Below are 21,062 nucleotides of genomic sequence, written 5' to 3' on the forward strand. Positions count from 1 at the left end.
GTTCTGTACAGACTTCCTTCTTTTCACTCTGTCAATTAGGTTAGTATTGTGGAGTAATGGCATTGCTGTTGATCCATCCTCAGTTTACTCCTATCACAGCCATTAATCTCTATAACAGTTTTAAAGTCATCATTGGCCTCATGGAGAAATCTGAGTGGTTTCCTTCCTCTCCGGTAACTGAGTTAGGAAGGACGCCTGTATCTTTGTAGTGACTGGGTCTATTGATACACCATCCAAAGTGTAATTAATAGGGATATTCAATGTCTGCTTCTTTACCCCTCTACCAATAGGTGCTCTCCTTTCCGAAGCATTGGAAAACCTCCCTGGTCTTTGTGGTTGAATCTGTGTTTGAAATTCACTGCTCGACTGAGGGACCTTACAGATAATTGTATGTGTGGGGTACAGAGTTGAGGTACTGTAATCATTCAAAAATCATGTTAAACACTATTATTGCACAAGAGTCCATGCAACTTATTATGTGACTTGTTAAGCCAATATTGATAGACTTAAGGCATTTCAGCTCTTAATTTGAAATTATTTGTTTAAAAAAATATATATATAGATTTGTATGTCCTCTGACCATAGCACCGGTTCCAATCCAAGTGCCAAAGCCGTTTATCTAACTCTAGGCGGTGCTATGGTAAATGCTTGACTTGGGAAGGAGCTCACCGGAGATGAGTAGCGGCACCTCAAATTATCTACTGCTTGAGCTCCTGTTCCTCTTGTAGAATATTAGCTCAAAAGCAATTTGGCGCTCCTAGCACCTAAATATAAACAGTACCAGATGCCAAAATGAGTACCAGCACCTATTTATGTCCAAGTCAAGCACTGGCTATGGTCAGATGACCTGATTGATCTCTTTGGCCACGCACACCAGTGTTGGGTTTGGTGTCGAAAAACGGAGGCATATGCAGAAAAGTACCTCATACCTACAGTAAAATATAGTAGTGCATTCTTTATGTTATGGTGCTATTTTGCTTCTTCTGGTCCTGTGGCCCTTGTTGAGGTCAGCGGCATCATGGACTTTACCAAGTACCAGGACATTTTGGCCCAAAACCTGGTTGCCTCTGCCAGGAGGTTGACATTTAGCCCCAAGTGAATCTTCCAGCAAGACCATAACCCCAACCACACATCAAAATCCACAAATAAGTGGTTAATTGACCACAAAATTAACATTATGCAATGGCCATCTCAATCTCCGGACTTGAACCCCATTGAAGACCTGTAGTTTGAATTGAAGAGGGTAGTCCATAAGAGCAGATGAAGGATATCAAGGATCTGGAGAGATTCTGTATGGAGGAATTGTCTAAGATCCCTCCCAATGTGTTCTCCAATCAATCTCATAAAACATTTTAGAAAAAAGGCTCACTGTCATCCTCGCAAGGGGACGTGCTAGAGTATTGACAACAGGGCTGCCACCGTGCCAATAATTTCAACCCCTATCTTTTTCAGATTTTTTTCAGAAAGTCAACAAAAATGACTTTCTCTGAGCAATTGTATTAGTATAAAATATAATTTCCCAATTTTTTGGAGCATACAATATAACTCAGTATTTCTATTATTTAGCATCTTTATCAAGGGTGACTGTATATATGCAGGTGTATTATATAAAGTATATAAATATATGGTACGGATCACACCTACAATCGCAACCTCCAAAGGTATGTGGATCACCTATACTACATTGTTTTTCTGCAGTGGTCATATAAGGAGATCTGAGAAAGTTGCCTTGTGCCAACCCATATTTCTGTGACCTCACGGAACCTTCCCCTCAGAACCAATTGGAGAGCTTGGTGATGTCCCCACCCCTGGAAGCGGGTTCTCTCCAGTCCAGACAGCCTCTAGCCAGATATGAAGGAGCAGTGAACTCAGAGCTCTGAACTGGCTGCAACATAGAAACTGTGCCATGCGCGCACACACACACACACACACACACACAAGCACTTGAATAAACACACATGCACGTGTAAGATACAGCATAGAGACGAGGGTGCATGAAGAGAGGACGTTGTGGGAAACTGTGCCACGTGCACACACTTGAATAAACACACACGCTGTGTGCATGAACGTACGTAAGCACAAACCACACACGCGCACATGAAATAACGCACGTGCACCTACGTACTACGCCCATATGGACACACATCCCCGCACACACCTAAATTGGTAGATATTGGCCATACCCCATGCCACGGGGAACACTCAGAACGGGTTCAATCAAGTTCCTCCTGAAGAACAGTTCTTGAAAAGGTTGTCTTTGAGCTACAGTTATTTTTCTATTAAATTATAGAACGTTCTGATGACGGATTTCATTTGAAGATGTTATTCCGGGACCTTCTGCTGACTATTGGCTCTGGAGAAATTAGGTCATCAAGTTCACAGAATCATATGCAGTTGACAGAATGTCCCTAACTAAAAGGTTACTACGCATGTGTGCAGTTCAGTGAACCCTGGTATATAGGTTACCATGCATGCGTGCGGGGAGTCTCAGGAATGTCTGGGAAGTTATGTACCCGCCTATTTCAGACCCATCTCTGATCAGCTTAGGCAAGTCTTGTTATCTGGGGGGGGGGGGGGGGGGTTAATATTGTGACATGGATGGATAGACAAACTTGTTCCACAGCATGGTTTGTGTTTCAGAGAGAGAGAGAGAGAGAGAGAGAGAGAGAGAGAGAGAGAGAGAGAGAGAGAGCTCTTGTGCAAACAGTTAGTGTAGATTTTAAACTTTTTTTTAAAAATACATTTCCAGCTCCTGCCCAAGTTGGGTGTGAGTAGAAGACACTAATTTCAGAGTTACTACACTTCCCTAAAAATGACACTTCCTACAAAAGGGGAAAAAGAGAATTTCCCTTTTCAAAACTCCAGTCAAGGTTTACAGAATACCATCACTGCACAGCAAAGTTTTAATAAGTAACAGATTAAATCAATATTTTAAACACTTTTTTTTTTATGGCCAACATGTTGATTGGTTAAAGGGGTATGTATGCCCTCTTGTGGTACTTTCATGTCAGCACATAATGTATCTTCAAAATTAGAGTACATTTCTATTAACGCATAATAAAAAAAATGAAGTAGATTTTTATTCATGTAATAACAATTAACATCCATTTTTAACACAAGCAAGGCTCCTGTCAAATGTGCTACTTTTGCTTGACATAAACACTGAGTGAACAAAACATTTTCTATGACAGACTGACCAGGTGAAAGCTGTGATCCCTTATTGATGGCAAAATAGGGGGAGTGCAACTCAATATTAAGTGTTCCTAATGTTTTGTACACTCAGTGTACATGCATTTCTTTGACAAAAAAGGGAATTTTACTACCCTTAAGACATTGCACTTGGGTTTAATATTGTGCATTCAAAAAAATCACAATAAAATGCTAAAAATAAATTAGGAAAAGTGTATATAAGAATTGTACAAATAATGGAATTTGTATGCATTTATAAAACACCAACACAAACCAATACCAATGAGCTCAGTCAGATTGTAACATGATCGCTGTAGCAATTGGCACCATTAACAACACCTAAAGCTTCTCTCTGGTCTGTTGACTTCTGTCTGCTCTAGTGAGAGACTCTACCACGAGGTCAGGCATAGAGAGAGACACTGCTCCTATCATTAGATCAGTCACACTGCTAGCTACAGGATCCTTACCTTGTGTGAGGGCTCGCAGTTCAACTTGTATGTGGTTACTTTACTAAAGTAAAGAAAACCTTTTAAGACTGTTCTCACAACATACTGAATAAGAGTAGAATGTGATATAAAAGAGAATGGCCCCCTCCAGTATTTCTGTCGTCAGACCCCCAGGGACTAAGTGTACAGTGAGGTGAGCCCAGACCCTGGAATGCTCAGCGGGTGTACAGATGGACAGCCAAGAACAATGTTCATGAGCCATATAAAAAAACCGGCAGCATCCTTACACAAACAAAGCCACACACACAAACACTTTTGAAAACAGGTCTGGGGTCACTTGATGTGAGCAGACCAACTCTCTGGAGCCTCAGCCGGCTTCACTACTGTATGTATATCCAGTCATTCCCAGTGACTATGCACAGACATACCAAGTACAAAATGGCGAAATAAACAGTCAGAAATGAAGGCACTTATGAATAGCAGATATCTTCCTCTCTGTCAACAGTGACACTATAACCAGTAACCCATTACACTTTTCACCCTAATGAGCCAAACGGATCCAATCTGTGCTGGCTACTTTCGTTTCTGGAACCTTGCTGTAAAAGAACAAACGGGAAAAGACAATATCCAAGTCAGCCCAGTAGGGTTTGAGTTGGTCCCCTACAGTGTGAATCAGGCACTACTACGGTTTAACTAGAGCTCATCCTTATACGTTGCCTGCAGCATGTCGGATTGAGGTGCCCCCTTCAGGGTTTTGTGGGAACCCCTCCAGTCTGTTGGTACGTTGTCGTCGTCCCACAGCGTGGAGGTCTCCGTGTCGCTCACCCACTCGGGGTCCCCAGCATAGTGGGCCGGTTGCACCAGTAGGGGGCGCGTAGAGAACGCCTGCAGGTTACGGTTAGCGAAGTGAGACTTGTAGTCCTCACTGTGGAACAGAAGAGGGAGGTTAGATATCAGGTCAGGTGGCCATATTAACATATTCAAACTTCTAAGTGAGAGAGTTACTAGTGGTCACAGGCTATAGACAATGATGACACGTTGAGAAATGTACAATTCCACTAGAAAACTAGCAGCTACATGGCTGAGAGTACTGTCCAGATTAGAAGATCACGGACATACTTTGTTGAGTATAGAAGCCTATTGTTGGCCACAATTTGCTGCTACTCTCAACAAAACTATAATCTTAATGAGGATAAGAGTTTTGAACGTGACCTCTAAAAATGACAAAAGAACATTCAAGAGTGAGAGATTAATACAAGCATGTGAGAACACGCTCAACATTTTGTGGAAACACGGTTATTATAAACGCAAGTACTGGGGATATCAGGTTTCTGTAGGAATGACAACTTTCTGGAAGAAATGAGTCAGTGTGTCAGAATGGCCAGATACAACTCCATGTGGTCCTAGTGAATTCCTTTCAGGACAAGTCAAGCTTATCAAATCAGAAGAACCACTGAGGGGAAAAAGAGAATGGGAAGAGGGAAAGGTGGAGCAGGGAATGGGGATTATGGCAGCGGGCCAGGTTTCCACGCATGACGGAACACTAAGGCAGTCTTAAAAGGACACCAAAGCATTCCAACAGCCTTCTCCCAAGGCTCAGAAGAAAGTCTCTGGGCTTTATTAACTTGGTCTAGCAGCCACCGAGCGAGCGAGCGAGAGCGAGAGAGCGAGAGAGAGCGAGAGAGAGAGAGAGCGAGAGAGAGAGAGAGCGAGAGAGAGAGAGCGTTGACCACATGAAACTGGAATGCTACAACAAGCCAAGTCAGTCTGCAGAAAGCCTGGAGACACTCACATGAACAAAGCAGCGCTTTTTGATTGATCTAAAATGAGAATGCGCTACATGTGGGAATTGGCCTATATGGACGGGGCTAAACTGAAATGTTTCTTACAGAAGAAATATGAAAAGCATATGCATAAGCATGGCAGCAATTGAAAGGGAACAGTTTGGAGATTATTGGAAAATTAGACCAAAAGTTGAGGACAAAACTGTTGACCTGACAAGACTGAAGCCAAACATTACACTATTGAGTTTATGTGCATTTTACATTGACTGTACTTTTCACCGCATACATTCAGTGACGCGATAAGAATATTCCTGGAAAAGGTGGGGTAGGTGCAACATAAGACAAATAAATGACAAGGGTTTGAGTGAGAGGACTAACTGGTGACTCCAAGTGGACACACACCTCTCCAAAGTGTGCCCAGTTCCTACATAATTTCAGTGCACTTTTATGATTGAAAGAAGAGTCTTTTAACTATTGAGGAACTAGAGCAAGGACACTTGTAGTTGTTCTGTTTGGAACACAGCCCTGCATCCCCACCATCAAACAATTTCTGTTGTTGTTTACGCAATCCAAAAACAGCCCATTATAAATCGCAATCTGGCTCAGGTGGGCATCCTTTGAAAGCTCGTTCTATTTCCAACATGACTAGCTAACTTATAAAAATATGATCTTACAGTGTTAGGCATTCACAGGGAAATTCAGTAAAGCGCATCGTACTTTTGGTGCGCATAGAAAGGAGTCATGAAATGTAATAAATTGTGGCACATTAACAACTTCACAGTTAAGAGCATTTATAAGGCCTCCCGAGTGGCGCAGCGGTCTAAAGCACTGCGTCGCAGTGTCACTACAATCGCGGGTTCGATCCCAGGTTGTGTCACAACCAGGCCGTGATCGGGACTCCCATAGGGCAGCGCACAATTGTCCCAGTGTCGTCTGGGTTAGGGGAAAAAAAGACTTTAAAATATTAATACATAAAATCTATTCGGATTCAGCACCCCTACTTTCCGCAGCTATGTTATAAAGTCCAAAAGTTATGGGCGGATCTAGAAAGTTGGCTGTCAGAAGTATTACAATGTAAACTTACTTTCAAATCTGTCTGTCTGCATATTTCAAGACATGGCTGTTCAAGCCTTAACAGGACATTGTTTACCTCTCATGATGCACTGCAATATTGAGTGGCACAAAGCAGAGTTACAGCTTGGTAGCGTGATCCTTATATGTCCATTGTTGGCAATGGATGATCTTAGTGATACAAAACGTTCAGGAAACTCAGCCTAGTATTGGACTCTTGGAGCTGGCTCGTTGAGGAGAGTGACAGCATTCATCAAAGACAGGTTGGATACTTGTGACACTGGTTCTCTCACTGACTGGGTTTTGAACCCAGGTCTTCCGCAATCCACAAGACTGTTATCCCTTTGAGCTAAAGTCAGGGGATTATCTTGGGTGTACTTAACACAATTCTTCAGGTTTCAGTTCCACTTACTTGGTGTGTTTGGTCTCAATGACTTAAGGAGGACTTGCGAACGGCTAAAGAAATGAAGAAATAAAGAAATGTCAAATTATACTTACTTGATGTGTTTGTCGTACATAATAGGTAGGAACTCGTCGACGGGCAGCATCTTGGAGAGGGGTTCAGCGTTGAGCAGCTTCTGGGCCCCCTGGAGAGAGATGGCGTAGGACAGGGTCCAGTAGGAATATTCTGCTACCACTAGGTTCCTCACGTTCTCCACCACCTCCTCCTCGTCACTCGGCGTCACCTGCTTACGGCCCAGGTAACTACGGACAGAGGACGGAGAGAAACAGGTCAGGCAGAGGATGACATATTGCTAGTGTAGTAACTGCTGTGGAACTGGATTATTACTTATTCCACTTGTGTAATAACAAAAGAAACAATCAACTTAATAGGCAATTATTACATTAGATGTAACAATTAATGGCACCCCCCCAACCCAGTTTAGCTCATCATACGAAATGACTCCAGGGCAGCTCGGCCCTTTCCTCTCCGTCTCCATGACAACGCGGGTGGGCGGCTGTTGCATGGTCGCCTGGGTGACCGTGACACTGACTCACATGATGTCCCAGTCCAGTTCCACCATCTCCACCTCCTCCATCAGACGGAGCACGCGCCGCTTGAAGTTGGCCTGGAAACGCACGTCGTCCTCGAAGATCAGAGCCTTATCCATCTGCTGGTCTACCATCTGAGAGGGAGAGAGAGAGATACAGAGAGAGAGAGAGATACAGAGAGAGAGAGATACAGAGAGAGAGAGGGAGATACAGAGAGAGAGAGGGAGATACAGAGAGAGGGAGAGAGATACAGAGAGAGAGAGAGAGATACAGAGAGAGAGATACAGAGAGAGAGAGAGAGAGAGATACAGAGAGATACAGAGAGAGAGAAGGGTGGGGAGAGAGGGGGAGAAAGGAAGGGGGAGCAAGGGAAAGAGAGTAGGGGGAGATGAGAGCGGAGAGGGACAGAGATGGATGAGAATGGGTGATAAATAGTAGTTAAGAAAAGCTCTAATGACAGACCAGAGAAGCAGTTCTGCTTCACTGAACAAGTCAATTAAGCTGCTTCTAACATAAACCCCCAGGTCTCGTGTGTGTGTGTGTGTGTGTGTGTGTGTGTGTGTGTGTGTGTGTGTGTGTGTGTGTGCTCCTCCGGGATCTTGTTTCCCCATGAGTATGGTAGTCACTCTAATCACCTATTCTGAAGCTCTACTGTAGCCAGATATTTGAGTGTTCAAAATATACTTTTTTGGTAGAGTTTCTGTCACTGACAACCACTCAGAGGGGTTATAAGATCAGAAAGTTGCATAAACACACAGGTTAATATTTTTTTTTTTAATGCCATGGAATTTTAAGTTGGAAGAATTTGTGGAAAACCCTACTTGGGAGTTGGTAGATACATTTCCGAAGACGAATCTGCTCATCAATGCAAACAAAGAATTATGACATCAAAGTGGCCAATGCTGATTCAAAAGCAGTAGTCAGCTTTGGTGGAGGAGGAAATCCTGGAGAGGGAGGATGATGAAAAGGGTCCTACAGGGGGTAAAGGACAACTAAAGGCAAAATGGGAGCAACAGAAATTACAACTTTAGCACAAGGAAAGGAAGAGAGAATGTGCACCCAGAATAGAACAAGAACGTGAACATACCATTCGATTAAAAGAGATGGCGGTGGAAACATGACAAAAAGAGATGGAGTACTCAGAATCAAGACGGGACATCCTGTACCCTCAGAGTTTCATTTTGGTCAGAACAGGCGGCTTGTACCGCCTTTCCACGAAAGGAGGTGGATGTATATTTTCCTCTGTTTGAGAGGATTTTGACAGGTCCCTAAAATGGCCGTGAGATATTTGGTCACTGCTCCTCCAAAGTGTTTTTGTGGGAAATGCTAAAAAAAAAGTGTACACCGCTTTCTCTCTTGACCAGAGTTCAGATTACAAGCTTCTATCCTCCGGGCTTACAAGTTAGTCCTAGAGACAACAGTTCCGTAAAATAACAAAAAAGACAGAATCACAAAGCCATGTTGAATTTCGCAAGGCAACAAGCATGTCTTTTTGACCAGTGGTGTGGTTCTCAAGAGGTCAAGGACCTTGAGGATTTAAAGCTGCCAGTTGAGGACTTGTGAGGCATCTGTTTCTCAAACTAGACACTTTAATGTACTTGTCCTCTTGTTCAGTTGTGCACCGGGGCCTCCCACTCCTCTTTCTATTCTGGTTAGAGACAGTTTGTGCTGTTCTGTGAAGGAAGTAGTACTAAGCGTTGTACGAGATCTTCAGTTTCTTGGCGCTTTCTCGCATGGAATAGCCTTCCTCTGAACAAGAATAGACTGACGAGTTTCAGAAGAAAGTTCTTTGTTTCTGGCCATTTTGAGCCTGTAATCAAACCCACAAATGCTGATGCTCCAGATACTCAACTAGTCTAAAGAAGGCCAGTTCTATTGCTTCTTTAAATCAGAACAACATTTTTCAGCTGTGCGAACATAATTGCAAAAGGGTTTTCTAATAATCAATTAGCCTTTTAAAAGGATAAACTTGGATTAGCTAACACAACATGCCATTGGAACACAGAAGTGATGGTTGCTGATAATGGGCCTCTGTACGCCTACGTTGATATTCCATAAATAAATCTGCCGTTTCCAGCTACAATAGTCAATTACAACATTAACAATGTCTACATTGTATTTCTGATCAATTTCATGTTATTTTAATGGACAATTTTTTTTGCTTTTCTTTCAAAAACAAGGACATTTCTAAGTGACCCCAAACTTTTGAACGGTAGTGTGTATATATATATATATATATATAAAAACAAGTGGCTGTTTTGTCTTGTATGAGAGACCACCAATTAACATTTAGGCAGCAAAGCATTTAAGTTGACCATTTTGTGAAATTGAATATTTCCTGTTGGTTGTGAGCAAACTTGTCCAACAAAAATATGTGGGAAGGTATTACAGGCTTTGTCTTTTCCATTTATATTTCGAGGTTGGACATTAGCACTGATTGGAGTCACCTTGTCAGTCAGTATGTGTTACACCTGTGCTGGCTTGTCATCTCGTTAGTCAGGTGATATTTAAGAGCGGCTGGCCCAATGCTCTAGTTGGCATGAAAGATGTTGGAAGAGCTGCACCTTTTTATAGCGTTGCTTCTTTAAGTTGCTAAACAAAGCCTTTCTGTCTTGCATCGCCATGGGTTTGGTTTAGTTTGCGCCACTTAACTCCATATTATAAGCTGGTGTGGGTTTTTATTTTTGTTTGCCTTGTCTGGGGCGAATTTTGTGGGCACACATGGTTGGGTGTCTTTTAGGTCTCACTTTCAGTTACATTTAGTACATTGTCATTTAGTCATAAATTGTCATTCTTGTTGCTAGTCAACATTCAGTGGACACCCCCATGAGTGTCTTTGAGAAGCCCTCCTAGAACACCACCTGTTTTATTTTGGTTGTTGTTAGTTCCCCGTTCTGTTTGAGCAACAATTTTTGGTTTCTTGTTGTGGATGTATATTTGTGCAAGTGCGTCCGTGTGCGTGTATGTGTCTGATCCTCACCTCCTTCCAGATGTAATAGTGGCTGAGGAAGCATCCCACCTCTCCTTTGGTCAGGGTGCGGCGAGAGAATGGGTCATAGTAACCAGGCAGTATGTCCACTCCCAGGATCTTTATATCACTGCTGTTCAGAGCTCTGTAAGATACAAGAGAAAGACGGACACTGTGTGTGTGTGTAAGTACATATCCCTCAGTGCTACAGCTCTGCCAAGATTTGCATCCTCACCCAGCCTGGAAATCAGACTGAATTCAGCTCTGTTTAGAATTCTTCGGTCTGGATTATCAGGCTAATTCTCACCCTCCATCTATGGCGTCCACCACTTTGACGTCTATCTCCAGCTCGTTGAGAGAGTACAGCATCCTGTCCCTACGGTCCTGACGCCGACGCAGGTTGATCAGGTACACCTACATTATAGAAGAGTCAGGGTCAGAGGTCAACTAAGACACAATGATCCATAGATTGAGTGAGAGTATAACGCCATTCGTCTACAGCAGTTTTCCTTAAACCAGTTCTACTTATTTGATCTATTCTAGTCCTTGAGGGGTTTGGGCGCCCCTGGCCTCTGTCACCTCATCAAAGCCCATGAGGTCTCTCCGTTTGGGGAAGAGGCTGACATATTTAGAGGGGGCCATGGAGGGACCGTCAACTGGAAGGAGAACAGAGCTGTTATTAATACACATCTATAAGGTATTACAGATCTTCACTGTTATAGACCATAATAAACATACAGAATATAGCACCTACTCTTAAATAACTTTATAATATGAAATAAAGTTTCTTACTCATGGCCTCTAGGATGAGGTGGCTGAAGTTGATGCTGTCGTCCTCTATGGTGTGGTGAGGCTTGGCTGGGACGTTCAGGTATCCATACCTCACCTTGTTGCACAGGTACATCTGCACCTCTGAAATCGCACAGTCAACTCTGTCATCAAACGGCTAATGTCGACATGGAGTACCAGCAACATGTGAATGTAACCATCTGGCCTCTTTGAACTCACTGACGTTTGCGATGATATGTTACTAGAGCGAGCGAAAGTGTTTGTGCGTGCTTTACTGTACTATGGGCCCCTACCTGAGACGCGACAGGAGAAGGCGAAGACAATGATGTCATCGAAGGGCCAGGAGTAGTCCTGGTGAGGGGGGTGGAAGGCCAGCTTCTTCATGCCCGTCTTCCTCATGTCCAGCAGGAAGGTAGAGTGGACCATGGGCACCGGGTAGCAGCCCAGCCGGTGGCGGTGTCTAGTGGGGAAATACTCAGCCGTACGCCGGTAGTAACCCTGAGTACAGACACACAGATCAATCTTTCATTCAAACAAAACCCAGTGTGCAATATTACACATTTAATTTTCACACGGGTATTTGTAATCTGACACATACACAAGCGCACACACTTACCTGTGGCGTGATGCCGCACCAGTAGTTAGAGTAGGCTCCCTGGGAGTCCAACATGGGGGCGACCACAGACTTGTTCTCTGCTATCAGGAGGTTGAGGGTCTCTGGGTTGGTCAAGATGTTGTCTGTGTCTGCATACTGAAGGAGTATGAGAGTGTGTTTTTTTCAAGTGTTTAGGTTCGAGTAAAGAGTCAGATCTTGATAGAGGCAGGGTTATTGAAAACCAATGAGATTTGCAATTTTAGTTTACTTCCTGAATTGAAATAGAATTGACCCCAACAACCCTTGATTTCTTCTTCTAGGCAGTGGATGAACTAATGCAATAAACCTATAACTTCTAGTCAGTGGACAGAGTAGAGATTTGGTACTGTACCATTATGTAGTCAGCCCAGCGTTGCTTGGCGAAGTTGAGAGCAGCCTGTTTGAGTTTCATCAGGTATTCATATCTGCCATTGCTCCAGTATTTAGGCCCCATCTCTCCTGGGTAAGACCTGCACAGGCCGAACAAGACACACAATTAATCACATGCGCACACACACGTGCTACAGTATCAAATCAAATTTGCGCTGAATACAACAGGTATGTAAGGTATAGACCTTACACTGAAATGCTTACTTACAAGCCAATGAGTCAATTTGCAGGTGCACAGGTTGGTTGAGGTAATATGTACATGTAGGTAGAGGTAAAGTGAAAATGCATAGATAAACAGAGTAGCAGCCGAGTAAAAATGGGGTTGGGGGGGTACCCACTAGCCCCGCCTGCATGGCTTTGAGGTACCCACTACATGACCAAAAGTATGTGATCGTCGAACAGCTCATTCCAAAATAATGGGCATTAATATGGAGTTGGTTCCCCTCTTTGCTGCTATAAAAAAAACCTCCACTTTTCTGGGAAGGCTTTCCACTAGATGTTGGAAAAAAATACTGCGGAAACTTTCTTCCATTCAGCCACGAGTATTAGTGATGTCGGGCGGTTAGGACTGGCTCGCAGTCGGTGTTCCAATTCCTCCCAAAGGTGTTTGATGGGGTTGAGGTAAGGGCTCTGTGCAAGACAGTCAAGTTCTTCCACACTGATTTTCGACCAACCATTTCTGTATGGACCTTGAACAGCCTTCCCCAAACTGTTGCCACAAAGTTGGCAGCACAGAATCGTCTAGAACAGGGGTCACCAACACAGTGCCCACGGGCACCAGGTCGCCCCCAGGGACCACATGAGTCACCCGCAGGCCTGGTCTAAAAATAGCACAACTCACTAGTGAGCTGCGTCTGAAATGTAATTGTATTCTGTTGCTATTCTTTTTCAATCACACTTGCATTTATATATATTTAAAAATGACAATATCTTAAAAATATTTTCATTATGAGTTTAGATAAGTTTAGGTGAACTCTGACCTACTCTAATTCAAAGGTCAGTATTGTGCGCGTGAAAAAAACAGTTCTCGTGGAGAGTAAGCTAGTGGGCGCAGCGAAGAAAACAAAAGTGATCGGCTTTGAGCACGTGATGACTCCCGTTGTAAAAATCATAAACATCCGCTCCAAAGCAAAACAGAACAGGATTTTCAAGGTGCTATTGGAGGAGATGTCAGCTGAATATGGTGACCTGCTGCTACACACAGAAATCCGATGGCTCAGCAGAGGACGAGTTTTACTTCGTTTTGTGTCACTTTTGGGTGAAATCAAAGAGTTCAAGCAGTCCGAAGGCGAAGACGTCTCACTGCTAGAGGACACAGAGTGGACACTTGACCTTGCATTTTTGACGGACGTTATTGGGAAACTAAACGACTTGAACTGCAGGGCAAAGGTAAGACTGTTGTTGATCTGATAAGTGCTTTAAATGCATTTAAAGCCAAGATGAACATTTTCTCTGTGGATTTACAGAAAAAAAAGGTGCTGCACTTTCCCTCTGTGCAGTCGGTGCTGAAAGACAATGCTTCTGCATCTGAGACATTTGACAAAGTTGCAGAAAAGTACTGTGAAGTCATAAACAGACTTGGGCAAGAGTTTGAGAATAGGTTTTGTGACCTTCATCAGCTTGAGCCATGTTTGTCGTTAATTTCCAATCCTTTCATGAATGTGGACACAACATTCTTTGCTGAGCAACTAAGTGCAACGTTCAACTTGGATGCTGGACAGGTGGAGATTGAAATCATAACATTGCAAAATGACCTCCACCTCAAAGCCTACCAGGCTGTATCAAACTTTTGGAGCCTTGTTGACACAGAAGTACAGTGGAGTATGCACAGCAGCTATGAAGGTTCAACCTAACAGGCTAGCAACCTATCTCTGTGAATCAGCGTTTTCTGACATGAACTTCATCAAGAACAAACACAGAACACGCCTCACTGATGCACATCTGAAAGACTCACTACTCACAATTGCAGTGTCAAGTTACACACCAGATTACAATACACTGGTGAACAGCATGCAATGCCAGTCTTCCCACTAACAAAGAAACAGATACCAGATGTTGTCAGTGGCAACATGGCAGTGCAATGGCGAGGTTGAATTAAACTATTGAAGAATTGTGTTCAATTTAAAAGTTTAAAAAATGCAGCAGATTTGGTCATTAGTTCAAAATGTGACAAGATTTATTTAAAAATAAGTTGATTTTTCTAACATTACATAATTGATAACTTTTTGAGACACAGTGCAACATAGTTCATGATTTGTTAAAAGGGTTTGTCAGTGGCTAGTGAAAATGGGACATTTTTCCTATGAAATGTAGTGATGTAAGTGATCATCTGAAAATTTAACAATTACTGAGATTAAAGTGCTGAATATTGATATGTTTCCCACCTTACTGTCATTGTTGATAATTGTGCGAAATTATTAACGTGATCAGTGTCTTCACATAGATGAGTATCATTAATCATTATTAATAACGTATAACTAAAGGCAAACTGAGCAAATGTGTTATTTCAGAAGAGCGTATCAAACTGGTAGCCCTTCGTATGACTCAGTACCCATGAAGTAGCTCTCAGTTTCAAAAAGGTTGGTGACCCCTGGTCTAGAATATCATATGCTGTAGCGTAAAGGTTTCCCTTCACTGGAACTAAGGGGCCTAGATCGAACCATGAAAAACAACCCCAGCCCACTATTCCTCCTCCACCAAACTTTACAGTTGGCATTATGCATTGAGGCAGGTAGCATACTCCTGACATCCGCCAAACCCAGATTCGTCCGTCGGACTGCCAGATGGTGAAGCGTGATTCATCACTCCAGAGAATGTGTTTCCACTGCTCCAGAGTCCAATGGCAGTGAGCTTTACACCACTTCAGCCGACACTTGGCATTGCACATTGTAATGTTTTTTTTTTACTTCCTTTTCTCCCAATTTCAATTACGATCTTGTCTCATCTCTGCAATTCGGGCTCGGGAGAGAAGGTTGAGTCTTGCATCCTCCGAAACATGACCCACCAAACTGTGCTCCTTAACACCCACCCGCTTAACCCGGAGGCCAGCTGCACCAATGTGTCGGAGGAAAAATACTGTTCAACTGATGATCGCTGTCAGCCTGCAGGCACCGGCCCGCCACAAGGAGTCGCTAGAGTGCAATGAGCCAAATAAAGCCACCATCCCCGGCCAAACCCTCCCCTAACCCGGATGACGCTGGACCAATTGTGCACCGCCCTATGGGACCCTCCCGGTCACGGCCGGTTGTGACACAGCCTGGGATCGAACCCGGGTCTGTAGTGATGCCTCAAGCACTGCGATGCAGTGACTTAGGCCGCTGCGCCACTCGGGAGGCCTCGCGGATGGTGATCTTAGTCTTGTGTGTGGCTGCTTGGCAATGGAAACCCATTTCATGAAGCTCCCGACAAACAGTTCTTGTGCTGACGTTGCTTCCAGAGACAGTTTGGAACTCGGTAGTGAGTGTTACAACGCTACATGCTTCAGCACTTGGCGGTCCCGTTCTGTGAGCTTGTGTGTCCTATCACTTTGCGGCTGAGCCGTTGTTCCTAGACGTTTCCACTTCCCAATAACAGCACTTACAGTTGACTGGGGCAGCTTTAGCAGGGCACAAATTTGACGAACTGACTTGTTGGAAAGGTGGCAATCTATGACGGTGCCACGTTGAAAGTCACTGAGCTCTTCAGTACGGGCCATTCTACTGCCAATGCTTGTCTATGGAGATTGCATGGCTGTGTGCTCGATGTTATACACCTGTCAGCAACCGGTGTGGCTGAAATGGCCAAATCCACTATTTGAAGGGGTTTCCACATACTGTGGTGTGTGTGTGTGTGTATATGTGTATTTAAGTATGTGTGTACTTAGAGATAAAATTAGGAGTCCACTGAGGTCAGGTAACACTGTATCAGTATACTCTGTAATCCCCTAACATTGTTTTTGAAGCGCTCTTTTCTCTTCATCCTTTTTTAAAAGTTACATTCCTTATAAACATTTTTTTTTTAAATATTACAGTCTGGGTGTGCTAGTAAGATTATACAACAAAGCAGGGGCTGATGTTGACCAGATGTTTTTAAGCCCTTGGCCTTAGGTTTTGGGAAATGCACAACTGTATCAACAACACACACTTTTTGGATGACAATGTTGAACTCATGATAATGCTGAACAGAACTCATGAAGGATGAGACCTCTATAGGTCTCCAATCACACACACACACTTTTGGAAAATACAAGATAATGCTGAACTGAAACAGAACTTACGTAGGATGCTCCATGGGCCTCCACTCCACATAGTGATAGAACTTTTGCATGACAGTCAGCCATTCTTTCAGAACAGCTGTAGTGTTGTCAGCGTTGTGATCTGTAGCTGCCCTGCAGACATGGGAATAAAGACACCAGTCTGGCACTTATACAGGAGTGTGTGTATAACGTGACCACTTGGTTTGCATACAAGCACAACACATCTAGGAATCAAAGACACTGCAAATCGGATAAACCAATGTGGTAACATTACACATGCAATCGGGAAAAGCCACGCAACATCGTTTGCCCTAATAAAGAGTTGATCATGAATATGCAGAATGATTCCGTACGAAAAACATAATATGCACAAGGGGAAATCCCTTTAGGGCTACAGTGGAATCACATGGAAATGTCCATCTGTGCAAAACATACAGAAACAACAGGACTGTAGTGTAAAGTATAGGCTATTATAATGAAAATCATAGAATTGCATAATGCAGTGCAACAGTCGGCCTAGCCTACAATTTTCATAAACTCTGCATTAGACACAGACTTGGAAAAGAAAGTTAGAGTAGCCTACAGCAGCAGAAGCACTCATTATTTTATGTTGCGGGTGACGGTCGAGGGTTCTAAAGGGATTGTGGGGACCGGGGAGAAGAGGGGTGGGATTCTTAATCTAAACTAAATGCGATTGACCTTTGATCGCCCGCGAGTTTGATACATGGACATTCGAACAAATAGCGTCCAGGGAAACAGCGCTGGCTGCCACTTACCATACAGAGATGCGGTTTTTGGGATAGTTCAGCCTCTCCAACGCTCCGAGGTAGTATGGCAAAGAATGCGCCGCGTTCCGAGCAATGATCGCAATAATAATTGTTGGCTGCTGAATTTTCGATTCTTCTTGATATTTTTCCTCCGAAAAATAACAAACTGTTCTGGAAACGAAGGCCACTAAAACTAAAACCCAAAGAAACATGGTGGAGTTTACAGTCCAGTCGGCTGCTCCAGCTCCCAGTCCGCGTCAGCACTAAGTAAAAAAATGTCTTTCTCCAAAATGTTCAAGATGCAGCAGATGAGGCTATTTCCGTGCCCAAATCCGAGGTGTGTCTGCGGAGAGTTTTAAATTACATCTTCTACAGTTTCCGCACCAAAATCTGTCAGAAATGTTGGCGAGGAGTGAACTACACACGTAGTGCAACTAGCTAGTAATTTAACTAGTGGCTTAGTGGTAGTTGAATTGAATTCAAATTTAAGTAGGGTTTTCAGTAGTTCATATGTTTGTTGCTATGTACCAGTGTAACGTTAGCAAACTACTGGAAATACACACTATTTTTTGGGCAAAAATAAAATATGGGTGAACTAGGCTAGATAAAAGGTCCTGTTAACCTGTTTTAAGACAACAAAACTCCCAGCTCAGAGTAGGTTTTAGGATTACGTTAAGACACTGCTCAGACAAACTCTGAATCAGGAGTAAAATCAACTCATAAAAGTTTCTCAGCTGGTAATCGTGACGGTTTGAGGTACGGCAAAGGAAAGATAGTGATAGCACTCAATGACATTGTTACAAATAGTGGGGAATAACCAATCGCGATGAGGCATCGCCACCTGTGAACTCTAAGCACTCCCGCGGTGAATGTGAATGTAGCCAACATCAAACGTTGCCATGGTAAAACGTTTGATAGCTATACATTTCGCCTGACACGATGACTTTGCCTACTCTTAATTCTGGCCTAATAGGTTGTCATGCATAACCTTATTTAACCAATTCTGACCATTTGAATGACAGTGTCATGCCTGTTGAGATTTTTATAATATGTTTTACCTTTTATGGTGTTTACTGTAATGACCTTAGTGATCACTGTTTTACAGCCTGTGTTCCTAATGGCTTCACAGTGAAACAACCTGTCCTGATATGTCATAGACACTTGCTAAAAAACTTCAATGAGCAAGCCTTCCTTCATGATCTGGCCTCTGTAAAATGGTACAGAATCAGCTTGATCCCCTCTGTCGAAGACGCTTGGACCTTCTTTTTTATATTTTCAATGGTATTGTTAACAAACACGCCCCCATCAAGAAAATGAGAATTAAAAACAGGTTCAGCCCCTGGTTCGACCGTGATCTTGCAGAGTTACACCACCTCAAGAATTGCATTTGGCTAAAGGCTCAGCACATGCATACTCAGGCTGACTGGCTATCGTTCAGGTAAATGAGAAATAAGTGCACTCAGGCTATCCGGAATGCCAAAGTTAGTTACTTTAAGGAGCAGTTCTCTCTCTGTGGGTCTAACCCCAAGAAGTTCTGGAAAACGGTTAAAGACCTGGAGAATAAACCCTCCTCCTCACAGCTGCTCATGTCCTTTAATGTTGATGATGTGGTTGTTACTGACAAGAAGCACATGGCTGAGCTCTTTAATCACTACTTCATTAAGTCAGGATTCATATTTGACTCAGCCATGCCTCCCTGCCCGTCCAACATTTCCTCACCTCCCACCCCATGTAATGCGACTATCCCCGATGCTTCTCCCTCTTTTTCCCCTGCCCCGCTACAAAGTTTCTCCCTGCAGGCAGTCACTGAGTCCAAGGTGCTAAAGGAGCTCCTTAAACTTGACCCCAAAAAAACATCTGGGTCAGATGGTTTAGACCCTTTCTTCTTTAAGGTTGCTGCCCCTATCATCGCCAAGCCTATCGCCAACCTTTTTAACCCATCTCTCCTTTCTGGGGAGGTTCCCATTGCTTGGAAGACAGCCACAGTTTGTCCTTTATTTAAATGGGGAGATAAAGCCGATCCTAACTGTTATAGACCTATTTCTATTTTGCCCTGTTTATTTAAAGTGTTGGAAAAACTTGTCAATCATCAACTGACTGGCTTTCTTGATGTCTATAGTATTCTCTCGGATATGCAATCTGGTTTCCGCTCAGGTTATGGATGTGTCACTGCTACCTTAAAGGTCGTCAATGATGTCACTATTGCCCTTGATTTTAATCAATATTGTGATGTTTTTTTTTTATTGACTTGGCCAAAGCTTTTGATACAGTAGACCATTTCATTCTTGTGGGCAGGCAGGAGTATTGGTGTCTGAGGGTTTTTTGGCCTGGTTTGCTAACTACTTCTCTCAAAGAGTGCAGTGTATAAAGTCAGAAAATCTGATGTCCCAGCCACTACCTGTCACCAAGGGAGTACCCAAAGGCTCAATCCTAGGCCCAGCGCTCTTCTCAATTTACATCAACAACATAGCTGTTGGAAGCTATCTTATCCATTTATATGCAGATGATACAGTCTTATACTCAGCTGGCCCCTCCCCGGATGTTGTGTTAAATGCTCTACAACAAGCTTTTTCTACCCTTAACCTTGTTCTGAACACCTCCAAAACAAAGGTCATGTGGTTTGGTAAGAAGAATGCCCCTCTTCCCACAGGTGTTATTACTACCTCTGAGGGTTTAGAGCTTGAGGTAGTCACCACATACAAGTACTTGGGAGTATGACTATACGGTGCACTGTCCTTCTCTCAGCACATATCAAAGCAGCAGGCTAAAGTTACATCTAGACTTGGTTTCCTCTATCGTAATCGCTCCTCTTTCACCCCAGCTGCCAAACTAACCATGATTCAGATGACCATCCTACCCATGCTAGATTACAGAGACATTGTTTATAGATCGGCAGGTAATGGTGCTCTCGAGCGGATAGATGTTCTTTACCATTCGGCCATCAGATTTGCCACCAATGCTCCTTATAGGACACATCACTGCACTCTATACTCCTCTGTAAACTGGTCATCTCTGTATACCTGTCACAAGACCCACTGGTTGACACTTATTTATAAAACCTTCTTAGGCCTCACTCCCCCCCTATCTGAGAGATCTACTGCAGCCCTCATCCTCCACATACAACACCAGTTCTGCCAGTCACATTCTGTTAAAGGTCCCCCAAGCGCACACATACCTGGGTTGCTCCTCTTTTCAGTTTGCTGCAGCTAGCGACAGGAACGAGCTGCAACAAACACTCAAACTGGACAGTTTTATCTCAATCTCTTCATTCAAAGACTCAATCATGGACACTCTTACTGACAGTTGTGGCTGCTTTATGTGATGTATTGTTGTCTCTACCTTCTTGCCCTTTGTGCTGTTGTCTGTGCCCAATAATGTTTGTACCGTGTTTTGTGCTGCTACCATGTTATGTTATGTTGTGTTGCTACCATGCTGTAGCATGTGTTGCTGCCTTGCTATGTTGGTGTCTTAGGTCTCTCTTTATGTAGTGTTGTCTCTCTTGTTGTGATGTGTGTTTTGTCCTATATTTATATTGTATTTATTTTTTCTTTTTAATCCCAGGCCCCGTCCCCACAGGAGGCCTTTTGCCTTTTGGTAGGCCGTCATTGTAAATAAGAATTTGTTCGAACACCCCGACTGTACATTTTACATTAATTTCCAATGGAACCCTACGTTTGCCTTGCAGCATTGCGTTGCAGAGGCAGTTACAGTGCGTTCTGTGTGGTGCGTACATTGGATTTATCGAACGTATGCATCAAATTGTATGGGTAGACTTAACAGAAAGTAGCAAAATGTGA

The 21,062-nt window shown here is 43.3% G+C and overlaps 1 protein-coding gene across 2 annotated transcripts; it reads right to left on the bottom strand.

Moving 5' to 3' along the window:
- Positions 1-3,058: 3,058 nt before the first annotated feature.
- On the bottom strand, positions 3,059-17,968 carry LOC106561586 (procollagen galactosyltransferase 2). 2 transcript variants are annotated; one of them, XM_045688291.1, is made up of 12 exons: positions 17,275-17,968; positions 16,520-16,630; positions 12,227-12,344; positions 11,857-11,991; positions 11,534-11,738; positions 11,244-11,363; positions 11,031-11,107; positions 10,759-10,865; positions 10,464-10,623; positions 7,490-7,617; positions 6,989-7,195; positions 3,059-4,560 (listed from the first exon to the last, which is right to left on the bottom strand). In XM_045688291.1, exons 1-12 carry the CDS (start codon positions 17,475-17,477, stop codon positions 4,329-4,331), a joined length of 1,803 nt encoding a protein of 600 aa, XP_045544247.1. In that variant the 5' UTR covers positions 17,478-17,968; the 3' UTR covers positions 3,059-4,328. The 2 variants fall into 2 exon arrangements, with proteins under 2 accessions (XP_045544247.1, XP_013981166.1); XM_014125691.2 differs by having other exon boundaries at positions 10,464-10,596; positions 17,275-17,963.
- Between the last annotated feature and the right edge of the window lie 3,094 nt (positions 17,969-21,062).

The sequence above is a fragment of the Salmo salar genome, chromosome ssa01, assembly GCF_905237065.1.
Source record: "Salmo salar chromosome ssa01, Ssal_v3.1, whole genome shotgun sequence".
Taxonomy (NCBI): Eukaryota; Metazoa; Chordata; class Actinopteri; order Salmoniformes; family Salmonidae; genus Salmo; species Salmo salar.

Excerpts from the sequence above, each read along its gene's own strand:
- LOC106561586 (XM_045688291.1), bottom strand. The coding sequence starts at position 17,477 with ATGTTTCTTTGGGTTTTAGTTTTAGTGGCCTTCGTTTCCAGAACAGTT. Across the intron at positions 16,631-17,274 it reads AAAAACCGCATCTCTGTATG|GGCAGCTACAGATCACAACG; the intron begins GTAAGTGGCAGC and ends CCATGTCTGCAG. Across the intron at positions 12,345-16,519 it reads AGGCCCATGGAGCATCCTAC|GTCTTACCCAGGAGAGATGG; the intron begins GTAAGTTCTGTT and ends CGGCCTGTGCAG.